The sequence below is a fragment of the Tilletiopsis washingtonensis genome (assembly GCF_003144115.1).
Source record: "Tilletiopsis washingtonensis strain MCA 4186 unplaced genomic scaffold FA09scaffold_2, whole genome shotgun sequence".
NCBI classification, from domain to species: domain Eukaryota; kingdom Fungi; phylum Basidiomycota; class Exobasidiomycetes; order Entylomatales; genus Tilletiopsis; species Tilletiopsis washingtonensis.
Genome location: NW_020311999.1, coordinates 129158 through 141662, shown reverse-complemented (window position 1 = coordinate 141662; position 12505 = coordinate 129158). Strand labels below are relative to the sequence as shown.

The 12505-nt window shown below is 67.9% G+C and overlaps 6 protein-coding genes across 6 annotated transcripts; 3 read left to right on the top strand and 3 right to left on the bottom strand.

Annotated features, from left to right (window-relative positions):
• Positions 1-193: 193 nt before the first annotated feature.
• FA09DRAFT_110343 (Las1-domain-containing protein) lies at positions 194-1816 on the bottom strand. The gene is made up of 5 exons (XM_025738993.1): positions 1472-1816; positions 1229-1394; positions 1120-1170; positions 719-1005; positions 194-665 (listed from the first exon to the last, which is right to left on the bottom strand). Exons 1-5 carry the CDS (start codon positions 1765-1767, stop codon positions 287-289), a joined length of 1179 nt encoding a protein of 392 aa, XP_025600969.1. The 5' UTR covers positions 1768-1816; the 3' UTR covers positions 194-286.
• Positions 1817-2348: 532 nt separating this feature from the next.
• Positions 2349-3698, top strand: FA09DRAFT_110309 (hypothetical protein). Its single transcript, XM_025738992.1, has 3 exons — positions 2349-2561; positions 2617-2723; positions 2776-3698. The coding sequence occupies exons 2-3, from the start codon at positions 2628-2630 to the stop codon at positions 3658-3660; spliced, it is 981 nt and encodes a 326-aa protein (XP_025600968.1). The 5' UTR covers positions 2349-2561; positions 2617-2627; the 3' UTR covers positions 3661-3698.
• Positions 3699-4619: 921 nt separating this feature from the next.
• Positions 4620-5758, bottom strand: FA09DRAFT_293420 (Phosphotyrosyl phosphatase activator; the record flags this gene model as incomplete). Its single annotated transcript, XM_025740048.1, has 4 exons — positions 4620-4915; positions 4969-5017; positions 5071-5412; positions 5477-5758. Coding segments are annotated over 4 exons (969 nt in total), but the record flags the coding sequence as incomplete, so codon positions are not given.
• Positions 5759-6136: 378 nt separating this feature from the next.
• Positions 6137-7589, top strand: FA09DRAFT_336101 (hypothetical protein; the record flags this gene model as incomplete). The annotated part of the gene is made up of 6 exons (XM_025743838.1): positions 6137-6358; positions 6682-6867; positions 7113-7320; positions 7371-7394; positions 7445-7521; positions 7572-7589. The coding sequence occupies 6 exons, from the start codon at positions 6137-6139 to the stop codon at positions 7587-7589; spliced, it is 735 nt and encodes a 244-aa protein (XP_025600966.1).
• A 132-nt stretch (positions 7590-7721) lies between these two features.
• FA09DRAFT_293320 (allantoate permease) lies at positions 7722-9592 on the bottom strand (the record flags this gene model as incomplete). The annotated part of the gene is made up of 7 exons (XM_025740043.1): positions 7722-8103; positions 8159-8460; positions 8516-8712; positions 8764-8928; positions 9029-9109; positions 9168-9225; positions 9281-9592. Coding segments are annotated over 7 exons (1497 nt in total), but the record flags the coding sequence as incomplete, so codon positions are not given.
• Positions 9593-11270: 1678 nt separating this feature from the next.
• On the top strand, positions 11271-12494 carry FA09DRAFT_336099 (putative ARL1-ADP-ribosylation factor; the record flags this gene model as incomplete). Its single annotated transcript, XM_025743837.1, has 5 exons — positions 11271-11450; positions 11975-12027; positions 12079-12128; positions 12181-12421; positions 12476-12494. The coding sequence occupies 5 exons, from the start codon at positions 11271-11273 to the stop codon at positions 12492-12494; spliced, it is 543 nt and encodes a 180-aa protein (XP_025600964.1).
• Between the last annotated feature and the right edge of the window lie 11 nt (positions 12495-12505).

Here is a 12505-nt window from a genome sequence, read left to right as displayed (position 1 = left end):
GAGAGAGTCAGTGGGTGGGTCTGCAGGCAAGCGCAGCGACGCACGCACCTCGCGCAACGCAGCCAAGCGCGCCTGCATCTCGAGCAAGGCGTTCTCGTAGCCCGTCTCCTTCGGCGCTGGCGCCGCCGCTGACTCCGCGACGTCGAGCTGCATGTCATGCGAGGCATCGCTTGGCGGCACTGCCGGCACTGCCTGCGCGTGCGAAGAGAGGAAGCCGCTGGCCTCGAGCGTGGAGAAGAGCGGCTGCAGCTGTGCTTGCAGCGCTGGTCGCCCAGCACAGAGCTGCCTAGCTACTGCCAGAGAGCTGCGCGCGAGGGGAGTCAGCATGGGCAAGCCGACGCTGCGCAGTGGACACGTACGTAGGAGACGGCCGCTGCAGACATCGCCGAGCCATGCGTGCGGCTTGGTCGTCGTGGGCATCGCTGCCGCGCTGCGAGCGAGTCTCGGCCTCGACGAGGTGCAGCAGCCATGCGCAGACGGTGCGCGCATAGCTGCCGGTGCCCTTCTCGCCTTGTCCGTCACTGATGCGCGCCAGTAGCGCATACTGCAGTGCGGTCGAGAAGCCGGGCAGCGCGCTGGAGAGGTGCTCCAGCAGGAAGCGCCACTGCTCGCCCAGTGGGCCGGGCAGTTGCGCTACTTGACCGGAGACGGCAGCCGGCCGTTTGCTGCGCCCAGCGTCAGCTGATCAGCTTCTGAATCTACTTTGAGCATTACTCACGCCTTGGACAGCGGCACGAGCGCGCCCGGCTCGAGCAGCGCCTGCACAAGCGCGCTCCAGCTATTCTCCGCCTCCTCCTCTTCCACCCGCGCCTCCTCGTCCTCATCGTCCAGTATCTCCTCCTCTTCCTCCTCCCGTGCCCGCCGCACGCCCCAGCCACCGACGACATGAGCGCCAAGCTCAAGGTCGCGCGCCAGCGTCTCAATCTCGCGACACAGCTTGAGCATGGGGCCCTTGAGCTTGCCGCGCTGCGACTCGTCGCGCACGACGCTCTTGGCCAGCGCACGGTAGCCGACGAGCGCGGTGCGCAGCGCTGCGGATGCGTCGGGAGCGGAGAAGGGCGCCGGAGGTAGCGCTAGGAACGAGGCGCGCTTCGCTGGCTGCCGCGCTGGCGTCGAGATGAGCGAGGCGAGCGTCGGCGTCCAGAAGTGCACGTCGAGCCAGTCGAGCGCCTGCGGAAGATGAGCGTGAGCAAACTTCCGGGGCTTACTGAGGGGCAGCACCACTCACCGCCGCAGCCGCCTCGCGCAGCACCGACAGACTCGGCAGCTCCTCGTGCGTGGCGGCGTGGCGCAGCTCGACGAACCAGAGCGGCAGGCCGATGCGTGCGGCGATGTGCGCGATGCTCTGGGCGTACATGCCCGTCTGGTGAGCGTCGACGAGGGCATTGACGAAGCTACGACGGGAGTGTGAGATACAACGCCAGAGATTCAGCAGACGTGCATCTGGCCTCGTGCCGCACGTCACACCCACCGGATGAGTGCGAGGGCGTAGGCACTGCGCGCGCCCTCTGCGTCGGCCATGTGGCGCGCCAGCAGCTTGTCGAGCAGCTGGGCACGGCGCAGGGCCGCCGAGCTCTCGAGCGCAGCGGGACATGCGCCGCGCGCCTGCCACAGCGCCACGAGCGCCACGCCGGCGGCTGCGGCGTCGGAGGGCGAGGCGGACGAGGAGGAGGCGAGCTCGGCGTGCGCGCTGCGCGGGTAGAGCAGCGCGTGCAGACGCGGCAGCGTCGCGGCGTGCGTGTAGGGCGTGCGGCGCGGCAGGCGCATGGCGCAGAGTGCGCTGGCACCGGCGGGACGGTGCAGAGGGCGGCCGTGGTGATGGCGAGAAGGACGGCGAGGTGTTGGTGCCGCGCTCCGTCAAAAGTCGCGGCGCCTGGCGGGAGTCGGGCGTGACGTGCTGTTCCCACGCTGCCTCTCTAGATGCCAAAGTGGAGCAGCGAGCGATGCGCGTCGTCAGAAGCAGGGCCACGCCTCGGACGACCCGGCGCCTCGCTGCCGCGCTCTTGCCTTCCATCCACGTCCATCCACGCAGCCAGCACACGCAGCAAGTCTCACTCATCAGCACACGTCGTCCTTCCCACACCGTCGCCGCCACCGCGCGCACACAGCATGGGTGCGCACTGCACGCCTGCGCAAGCCCGCGCGCACCGCTGACATCCACGCTTCGTCGCGCGCACAGCGTACCGCATCGAGTACGACAAGGCGGGCCGCGCCGGGTGCAAGGGCCCGCAGCCGTGCAAGGGCACAAAGATCGGCAAGAGCATGCTCGTGAGTGGGGCGCGTCAAGAGGGGGGGGGGGGGGCTGCCGGGGAGGGCGCAGGGCAGGGGCAGGCGCAGTGCGTTGCGGCCTGGGGTTGAGTGCAAGTGGCGACAGGCACGCATGGTTCTCGCTGCGGCGCGCCAGGCTGCAGGGAAACTATCGCCGAGTCTGCCTACGTTGCTCGTTTCGATGTGGAACGTTCGTCGTCCGCGTGTCTGCAGATGCGCTGGCCGGCCCCGCTCTGCCCGTCCACTCTGCTGACGCTTCGCATCGTCTCGCTCTTCACAGCGTCTCGGCACCGGTACGTCGTCGCCGCATGTGTACGCTATCGCACACGCTCACGCTCCCTGTCTCAGTCGTCGAGATCATGGGCAACACGACGCTGGCCTGGCGCCACTGGGGCTGCGTGACATCGCGCGTGCTGGCCAACATGAAGAACTCGCTGTCCGAGGCCGAGGACCTGGTGAGTGATCTGCTCTGTCGTGACTGTGCTCCTCGACTCACGCACCACACAGGACGGCTTTGAGGACCTCAACGAGGACGACCAGCAGAAGATCCGCACTGCGTGGGAGACGGGCGCCGTCGACCCGGCCGACATTCCCGAGTCGGCCAAGAAGCCGGATCCGGCGTCGGGCGAGGAGGACGAGGACAGCAAAAGCGCATCCGCGTCGCCCAAGAAGAAGGCGACGCCGCGCAAGAAGAAGGGCAAGGCGGCGTCGCCGGCGTTCCAGAGCGACTCGGAGATCGAGGAGAAGCCGCACGTCAACTCGGCGTCGAAGAAGAAGAAGGCACCCGCCAAGAAGGCGCCGGCGAAGAAGGCCAAGGGCAAGAAGAAGGCCGCGTCGTCGGACGAGGAGTCCGAGGCGCACGCGGGCGCCTTCTCGCCGTCGTCGCACGAGGCTGAGAGCGACTTCAGTGCTGCCGACAGCAGCGAGGAGGAGGACAGCAAGAAGCGCAAGCGTGCGCCGGCCCAGAAGCGTGCTGCCGCACCCGCCTCGACGCGTCCGAGCCGTGCGAGCAAGTCGAACGCACGCGGCAAGATGGTGGACACGCATGGCTCGCACGATGAGGAGGAGGAGGACAGCGAGGCGGAGTCGCCCAAGCCGCAGAAGAAGGCTCGCAAGAGTCGTGCTAGTGCGTCATCGTCGAAGGGCGCACGCGCCGCCAAGCCGGAGCCCGAGGAGGATCTCGAGCAGCCGGAGGAGGAGGACGTCAAGCCGCGCATGGCTACCAAGAAGACGGGCGGCAAGGCGCCGCGCAAGAGCCGCAGCAGCGCTGCCAGCGGCAGCGGCAGTGCTCCCCCGGCTGCCGAGGAGCAGGATGTCAAGCCGCAGCTCAACGACGACGGCGAGCTGCAGGACGTCAAGCCGAAGCGCAAGGCGCCCAAGAGCCGTGGCTAGACGCGCCAACGCTGTCACAGCATCAGCAGCCTCACGCGGCGCAGCTCAGACGCATCGCTCTCCGGGCTCGCGCATCGTCGTCTGCCTTCACACATTCCGTCCAGCCTCGCACATCACACATCACTCGACTTCACCTTCACGACCACGGGCCACTCTCTCGCGTCACCTCTGTCCACCTACCCGCACACTTGTGCAGCATTCACGACCTTGTTCACGCCTCGCCACGTGTGACATCAGCGTGCATCGGGCTGCTACTCGCCATCCTCGACGCGTCGCAGCGGCCGCTGCCGTGCCGCGCCGCTGGAGAGGTTGGGCGGCGGCATGGCGTCGAAGCCAGCTGGCAGCGGCGTGAAGCCCGTGTTGTGCGCGCGGGGTGCAGTGGCCGGCATCGAGGACGCAGTGTCGGGCGCCGAGGCCGGCGCCGGAGAGCCGTTGGGCTGTGCTGGATCGCAGCCCGGCGGCAGAGGCTGGAAGCCGGTGTTGTGGGCGCGCGGCGCTGTCGCGGGTGGCCGCGAGGTGTTCTGCGCCGGTGCCGAGGCGTCGAAGTCTGGCGGCAGCGGGACGAAGCCGGTGTTGTGCGCTCGCGGCGCGGTCGCCGGCGCAGAGGTGCGTGCCTGCGACGAGCCATTTGACGACGCCCACGGCGCGCCCGTCGGCGACATGGCCGCAGACGAAGCGCCGTTGCCACGAGCCCACGGAGCGCCCGTCGCTGCCATCGTCGGAGCGCCAGCTGCAGAGCTTGCTGCGTGATGCGACTGCGCCGCACGCGAGACGCTCCACGATGTACCGGGCACTGCGCTGCGCTGCGCTGGCAGCGGTGCAATAGTGGAAGGACGCTGCGCGTTGAGCGGCGGCAGCGAGGTGCCAGCCGGAGCGCCTCGTGCTGTCGCCGCCGTCCGTTCAGCGCCCTCGCGGCCCTCCTCCTCGTCGGTGGGCTCGGGCCCATCCCACACAAAGCCCACGCCGCCAAAGACGAAGTGCTGCACGACGGGCCGCTTGCCCGTGCATTCGGCGCGCCACATCTTCAGCATGCCGGCGGCCACCTTGGCAAAGTTGGGCACGGTGCGCGAGACGTCGGAGAGGATGGGCGAGTGCTCGTGGAAAGGGCCACGCTTCAGAGCGTGGATACGCAGCACGGAGCTGGTGAGGAGGTTGGCAAAGGGCGCAGAGGCGCGCTCTTGCAGCAAAGCGCGCGGCGAGCGGTCGGACGAAGCCGAGACGGCCGCGATGAATGACGGAAGGTAGCTGTTCTGGTCTGGGGCGCGTCATCAGCAACAGGAGAGGGTGCAGAGATGCTAAAGAGCTCACTGCGAAGTTGTGCGGCGCCGATGACGTATGGGATGAAGTGATAGTCGTCCTGCAAGCCTCGATGAGCGCCTCGCTGTGGCAGGGCAAAGCAAAGCCACTCACCAGACCCCAGACGCCGTGGCTGCCGGCGGGCTCGAGGCCATAGCGGTCTTGCAGGCCCCACACCAGTGCCAGGTATGCCGGCACCACTTGCGTAGCCAACGCACGCTCCCACGCCTGCGGCTCGGCCGTGGCGCTCTCGTCGATTGGCGGCTCGGCCAGCGCGCCGCGGCCAAAGGCGCCGAGGCGAGCCAGCGTGCAGAGCCAGGCGAGCAGCGCCAGCTCGTGGCCCGAGCCATAGTCGAGGCGCACCCACGAGCCAAATGCGCCGCGCAGGTAGCTCGCCAGCTCGGGGATGTACGGCTGAAGCGCCGCTGGCAGCGGGGCATGCAGCGCCTCGAGACGCTGTAAGAAGAAGGGGCGTCAGCGCGGCGGAGAGTGCCAGCTGCGGCGCCTCTGCGGCGCGCACCTCTTCGCAGCGGGCGCCCCAGGTGCGGAAAGCCAGGTTGCCGAAGCGCTGCGGGCTCTGCAGCGGCGCAATCTCGTCGGTCCAGCGTGCCAGCTCGGCGAGCAGGCCGAGCACCCATGCGATGCCGTCGAAGGTCTCTGCGCTGCTGCCTGCGTTGCTGGTCGCGCCACTGCCGCCCGCACCGGCATCAAGCTGCGTGGCGTGCCCCACGGCTGCCTCGGCGAGGCGCGCGAGGAAGCGCTCGAGCAGCGCATGAGCGGCCGAGGCGCGCCAGTGCGCCATGGCGGCGTCGCTGCGGATGCGCGTGCGTGCGGCGTGGGCGGCGGCGCGCGTCGCCGGCGCCGCGGCGGCGAGGGCGGGCAGCGGCGGCAGCGCCTGTGCGGCCTGCACGAAGGCCGGCGACGAGGCGGCGACGGCGGTGGGCACGGGCATGCTTGTGGTGTGGTGGTGGAGAAGAGAAAGTCTGGCGCGGACTTGGAGGAAGAGTCGCGCGCCTCTGAACACCGCGAAGGTGCGTCCGTGCGCCTCCACCTCGCTTGCGCCATCTGATGCCGATGCCACTTCCCGTTGCGCCAAGCAAGGCAACAGCCAGATGCAGCAGTGCCGCCCTCGCCTCGCCTCTGCGTCTCCCACCACCACCACCCGTACGTCCAGCCCGCCATGGCGCTCCCTCCGCAGCTGCGTCCCTTTGCCATCGGCGACTCGCAGGCGCCGCACTGTCTCGAGCTCTACCTCGACTTCACCTGCCCCTTCAGCGCCAAGCAGCTCCGCGGCGTCGACACGCACCTGCTGCCGCTCGTCATGCCCGGCGGCCAGTACGCGGGCAAGGTGCGCGTGCTGCTGCGCCCCTACCCGCAGCCGTGGCACAGCACGGCGCCGCTGGTGAGTGCGCGCCGACAGAGGAGGGCGAGAGGCGCTGCGGCAGCGGCAGTGGCAGGAGGATGAGTTACCGGCGACACACCAGACCTGCAGCGGGTCCAAGAGGACAATAGGCAGTGATCAACTTCTGTAGTTGCAAGGCAATGTCAGCTACAGTCCGATGGGCCACCTACGAGAAGGCGGCACGCCTGGCTCTCTTGCAGCGACTTCGAGAGGACAAGAGGCAGCAGACCTATCTCTGTGGTAGCAGAGCGCAGGTCTTCTCCTGCAGAGCGCACAATGCCCCGCTGGCCTGCCTGTGTATCTCCGCTCACCTTGCCTCGCAGCTCTGCGAAGCAGCCGTGGCCGTGGCGCGCCTGGCAGCGCCGCGCGGCAGCGGCAAGGACTACGACGCCGAGTGGACGAAGCTGTGCAACGCCGACGACAATGCGGCGTGGGTGTTTGCGCGCAAGCTCATGGAGGTGCAGGAGAGCTACTTTGACGGCCCGGCGCGCAACAAGAATGCGGACCAGGTGAGTGTGTGGAGGCGAGGCGAGGCGAGGCGAGGCATGGCGATCCGAGGCGAGCCAGTGAGGGACTGAAGAGGAGGGGAGGCAAGCCGAGTGCTGCGACTCGGCTTTGTCCCAGAGTGAGAGGCAGGCAATGACTCGCGGCAGCGTGCATCTAGCATGCCAATGCTTGCGAGACCGCCAGAACCGCCAAGCGCACACCTCGCTCTATCTGCTCCGCTACCCCGGCGCTCACGCATGCTCGGCAGATCCGCGCAGAGATGGCCTCGCTCGTCATCTCGTCGCTGGGCGAGGCGCCGCGCGTGCACACGGGCCGTCCGCTGCTGCAGGCGCCCGAGAAGGGCCTGCCGCTGGGCCAGGCCATCAAGAACCTGCTGCGCGTCGAGAAGGAGGGCAACGCCGGTAGCGCGTGTGTGTCTGACGTCAAGTGGTGTGTCAAGATGGGCCGGCAGAACGGTATGTGCGCTGTGTGGAAGCAGAGAGGCGGCGGCTGACGCGGCAAGCAGGCATCCACGTCACGCCGACGGCTGGTGAGCGTGTGTGCAGTGTGGTGTGCGTGCGATCGACTGACGCTGCACAGTCTGGGACGGTCTCGTCAACGGCAGCATCGGCAGCTCCTTTGGCGCCGACGAGTGGAAGGAGTTCCTCGCCAAGGAGGTGTGTGGAGAGGCCCCATACGCCCGCCTGCGCTGACTCTCTCGCCGCAGATTGGCAACGAGCCCTGAGTCACAGCTACGCGCGTCACGCTTGCACGGACACTAGAAAGCCGGACTGGGAAATGCGATCGTCATTCGTGCCGAACAGGTCTATTGGCTCGTGAGGGTGACATGCGTGAGGGACAGCGGGATGCGCGGCGCTCAGTAGGCAAAGCGGAAGGTGAGCAGCTTGTTGCCCTTGTCGCTCGTCGTGGCGAGGTAGTGCTTCTGCTCCTCCTCGCTCATCGCGTCCCACCGGCGCTGGCGGCGCGCGTTGACCGTCTTGTAGAAGAAGCGGCTGCCGACGTAGAGGGCAATGTTGGTGCAGGCGATGACGATGAGCGCCGTGTTGCCGCGCTTGTACTCGGGCGCATCGTCCTGCCGGTAGACGTTGGCGGCAATGGTGCTGCCGGCCTGCACCATCATGTTGTAGTACGAGGCATGCAGCGAGCGGTTGCCCACGTCGCCGGCGTTGGCCGAGATCCAGGCGGCCTGGATCGGGTGCACGTAGGGGTTCGACAGCAGCACGGTGGCAAGACCAAAGCTGCAGCGGCACAAGTCAGCAGTGACGAGCGCGACATCGTGCAGCAGGTACGCACTACGTCCACGGCTTGGGGTTCTTGGGCAGCTTGAAGATGGCCACGAGGAACGGCAGGATCCAGAGGTCCTCGGCGGCGCTGACGAGTGCGCGGCTGTCGAGCAGCTCCGAGAGCACGACGATGCCGATGCCGGTGACCATGGCGCCGAGGTACTGCACGCTGTTCAGCACCTGCGTCAGGAGCGTCGAGAAGCCGAGGCGCCGCAGCGAGAGCGTCAGGTACTGCTGCACGGGCGACGAGGGAATGCCGAAGAGCAGGCCGTGCACCCAGATCGGGTACATGTGGTAGTCGAGCAGCGACGTCTTGCTGTGTACAGCAAGTCAGGACAAGCACGGCCGTGGCTGTACACGGCTGCACCCACAAGTTCTGCCAGCCGAGCGCCTCGCGGTTGTGCATCGTCGACTTGCCCGGGTCATCCCGCAGCACACGCGTGACGGCGATCGCCGCCTGTCGGTCGTCGAAGAAGCCCTTCTTGTCCCACTTGCGCTGCGTCTGCGACGGCGACGGCGGCATGGCAAAGGCCACGCCGATGGCGATGAGCAGCGTCAGGACGCCTGGGCCGTGGGTCAGCACAGCAAAGGCGGAGTGAGAGCGAAGCAACGCACCCTCCCAGAAGAACAGCCAGCGCCAGCCCTCCTTGCCGCCGACGCCGCCCATGGCGATGAGGCCGTAGGCGAAGAAGCTCGAGACGAAGCTCGTCAGATTCATGGTGCACCAGAAGAGGCCGAGGCGCAGGTAGAGCTCGTTGCTCTTGTAGTAGTAAGAAAGGTCTGCGAGAGTGGTCAGCGGGTGTGTCTCGATGAGCGCACAAGTGCGACTCACAGAGAAGCAGGTCGGGGATGAAGGAGCCCTGCGCCAGGCCGAGCAGACAGCGGCAGATCAGGAAGGAGGTGCGGCCGGTGAGGAAGAATTGGAAGAGCGTGATGATCGCCCATGCGCCCATCTGCAGCGCTGTGAGAGAAGCTCGTGTGAGCAAGAGCGTCTGTCGGCGGGCGGCCCAGACACTCACGGATGAAGCGGTCCGGGCCGATGGCCTTCGAAAGGACCTGGCCGGGCAGCTCCGCGCACTGAAGGCAGAAACGATGAGCTCAGACACAGCCGGAGATTCGCTGTGATGCTCACCAAGAAGCTGATGCGGAAGAGCGTCGTGGCGAGGTTGAAGTCATTCGTCGCGAGGCCGAGGTCGGGCAAGATGCCCGCCGAGTTGGCTGCGCTGAGGTTGTTGCGGTCGAGGTTGAGGCTGGCAAACGCAATGCAGGCGACGAGCAGCACACGAAAGTCGATGATGCGCACCACGGCCTTCTCCTCGCGCCACGTCCAGCGCAGATTGACGTCGAAGTTCTTGAAGTTCTCGTACTCGGGCGGCGGCAGGTGGTGCGGCGCCTGGATGGGATCGTCGAAGACGGAGCGTTGGGTCGCGCAGGCATCGAGGTCCGGATTGGCGCGGCGTGACTTGGGCAGAAAGACATCGGCCTGGTGAGGGGCAGTGTCAGCAAGACCACTGCGGCAGTCAGCGCTGGGCGAAGCTCACCAGACGCGCCGGTGCCGGTGCGAACTCGGCAAGGCCCTCGCCGGTGGGCTTCAGGCGCTGCTCGGCAATCGAGGTGCGCTCGCTGGCGTCCGAGAGGTGCTTGTCGCTGATGCTCTCCGCCGAGGCCGTGTCGGAGGGTGTGGAGGAGGGCGCAGCATCTGCATCGCGACGCTCTTCGCTGCGCGGCAGCACGGGCAGCGTCGCCGCCACGACGATGGGGTTCGACTCGCTCGTCATGTCGGAGGGGCAGGGCTGGGAGGGTGAGGCCAAGAATCAGCATCGAGAAGCATGCCTCCTTAAGTATGTGGTGTGGCGAGGGTCTAGCGTCGGCTGAGATGCAGGCCAAGAGATTCCTTCGCACGCAGTGGTGCTGCCGTGCGCTCGCGTGCTCGCAGGACAGATCACGAGGCCCATGCTCAGGGCCTCAAAATGAAGAGCCGAGGCACAGTTGGCCGAGCCAGGAGGGTACAGCTTCATGCGCCAGGGGACGCCATCAGGGACGCCAGTGGCAAAGCGCTCTGCCGCGCTGAGGACGGCTACTCCGCACCCGATCGGGCGCACTTGCACGCTCAGAGCAGGCCCAGCGCAGGGGTGCCTGGCAGAGAGTGTTGTCCGCCACTAGTGTCGAGGCACGCAAGGCATCATCCAGGCCCGCAAGGGGCGCTAGCTCCTGCAGCATGGACGGTGACGTGCGGTCATGCGAAGCTCGGCATCCGCGCCCGCCCACGGCACAGGCGGCACGGGCGGTGCGGCAGCGCGGCGGTCTCGGACCGGTGCGCCGCAGGGTCGTGTGCGTCCTGAGAATTGTGCGATGCGCATCGAGCGGCAGTTTGTGCAGATAGCGCAAGGCACGAGCGGCCTCGTGGCCTGCTGCGCTACGGCAGCGGGAGCGAGGGGCATGCTCTGCGCAGATATCGCCGAGTCGCAGCGGAGCACGCCACGTCGCGCCCGTGGCGCCATCTGCTCCCACGCCTGCGAGCCGCGCACGCGCCGTGGCGTGATCCGCCGGCGTGCTGGCCGCCGCGCCGCACCGTGGGCGGCCCACGAGGCGGCCAATGCTGCGCCGAGCACCCTGGCGATGCTACCCGAGCCGCACTCGGCACCGCTCGGCCCGGCGGAGCGGCCCGTACGGCCGAGGGAGCGGGAGCGGCGCGAGATTGGCGGCGAGGCGTGGGAGCACCGCCTCGGGCGTGGGAGCAGCGGTGCCTGGGCGCCGACGGTCCGGCCGGCCGAACGGGCCGCCGACAACCGCAACGCATGCCCCAGCCACTGCTTGTCGAGCGTCCTGACATCTCAGGTCTGTGCAGCGCCCAGAGGAGGGGAGCTTCGCCGCCGTTGGGAGCCTGCTCGCTGCACCCTGGCAACAACAACACCTGACTTGGCACGCGCCGCGCGCCGGCATTAGCGAAATGCCGCGGCGTTGTATTCGGCGCACGCTCGGCGAATTCATCGACGGCCGCGCGCGCGGAATGCAGCTCCGGCCAGGGCACGGCATGCCGCCCCGCACTCGCTGCGCACCGCACTCCTTGCGTCACGCCGCCACACCCTCCCCCTCGCACCCCGCGGCCCACGCACCTCGCCATGGGCGTCTCCTTCTCCAGCCTGCTCGGCCCGCTGGCCTTCTGGGCGCGCGACCGCGAGGTGCGCATCCTCATGCTCGGCCTCGACAGCGCCGGCAAGACGACCATCCTCTACCGCCTCCAGCTCGGCGAGGTCGTCAGCACCGTGCCGACGATTGGCTTCAACGTCGAGACCGTCACGGTGCGTGAGAGAACGACGAAGCGGCAGTGCGGCGAAGCGCGGCGGCAGCGTGGCGCCGTCGCAGTGGTGCGGCCCAGGGCGGCGAGTCGATGAGCCGGGCGCAGCAGCGGCAGCCAGGCATCGCGCACATCAGCACGACGGCACCGGCGTCACTGCTCCAATGCCTGGGCTGCATCACACGCTCTATACGCAGCTCGGTGCTGTGCATGGCCGCAAGCGCCTGGGCTGCACGCTGGACTCGCACTTTCGCTGCGACGAAGCAGCGCGCGCGTGCTGTTCACCAGCTAGACTCGCTGCTGCGCGCCGCCGCAGTCGGCTCGTAGCAGCGACTCTGCGTCCGCGATTACGCGGCGATGTAGAGAGGAGTACGTAGGGTCGTGGTATGGCGGCGCTTGCGAGCGCAGCTCCTAGCTCGGCGCGGTAGTAGTGCGCATGAGGCGAGACGAAGCGGCCGGGAGAGTCAGGTCGCCGGCGACGCCCAGGTGAGCATCTCTGCAGCGTCACTGACGCTTCGCTATTGGCAGTGGAAGAATGTCAAGTTCCAGGTGTGGGACCTCGGAGGACAGACATCCATCCGGTGCGTGCGGCGGCCGCCCTGCCGCGCGTGCCCCAGCTGACAGGTGCGCAGGCCATATTGGCGCTGCTACTACGCCGACACAACTGCCGTGATCTTCGTCGGTGCGTCGTGCGCTACCCACGCCCTGCCTCTGGCACTCACACACGCCCACAGTCGACTCGGCGGACCATGCGCGGCTCGAGACGTCGCGCTCCGAGCTGCAGCAGATGCTGGCCGAGGACGCACTGGCGTCGGCCAAGCTGCTCGTGTTTGCCAACAAGCAAGACCTGGCGGGCGCACGCAGTGCCGCAGACGTCAGTGCGGCGCTGGGCCTGCCTGAGCTCAAGGGCCGCAGCTGGAGCGTGGCTGGGTGTACGGCGACGAAGGGCGAGGGACTCGAGGAGGGACTGGATTGGTGAGTGTGGGGAGAGGCGTGCCGAGGCGATGTGGCTGACCAGCATGCGCGCAGGCTTGTATCATCTCTGTAATGTCACCGCAT

What these genes read in the sequence shown, in the direction of transcription:
- FA09DRAFT_110309 (XM_025738992.1), top strand. Translation starts at nt 2,628, where the DNA reads ATGGGCAACACGACGCTGGCCTGGCGCCACTGGGGCTGCGTGACATCG. An exon ending in TGTCCGAGGCCGAGGACCTG is followed by an intron (nt 2,724 to 2,775) that starts GTGAGTGATCTG and finishes CGCACCACACAG; the next exon opens with GACGGCTTTGAGGACCTCAA.
- FA09DRAFT_110343 (XM_025738993.1), bottom strand. Translation starts at nt 1,767, where the DNA reads ATGCGCCTGCCGCGCCGCACGCCCTACACGCACGCCGCGACGCTGCCG. An exon ending in TGCGCGAGGCGGCTGCGGCG is followed by an intron (nt 1,171 to 1,228) that starts GTGAGTGGTGCT and finishes CATCTTCCGCAG; the next exon opens with GCGCTCGACTGGCTCGACGT. An exon ending in CTCGTGCCGCTGTCCAAGGC is followed by an intron (nt 666 to 718) that starts GTGAGTAATGCT and finishes CGCTGGGCGCAG; the next exon opens with CAAACGGCCGGCTGCCGTCT.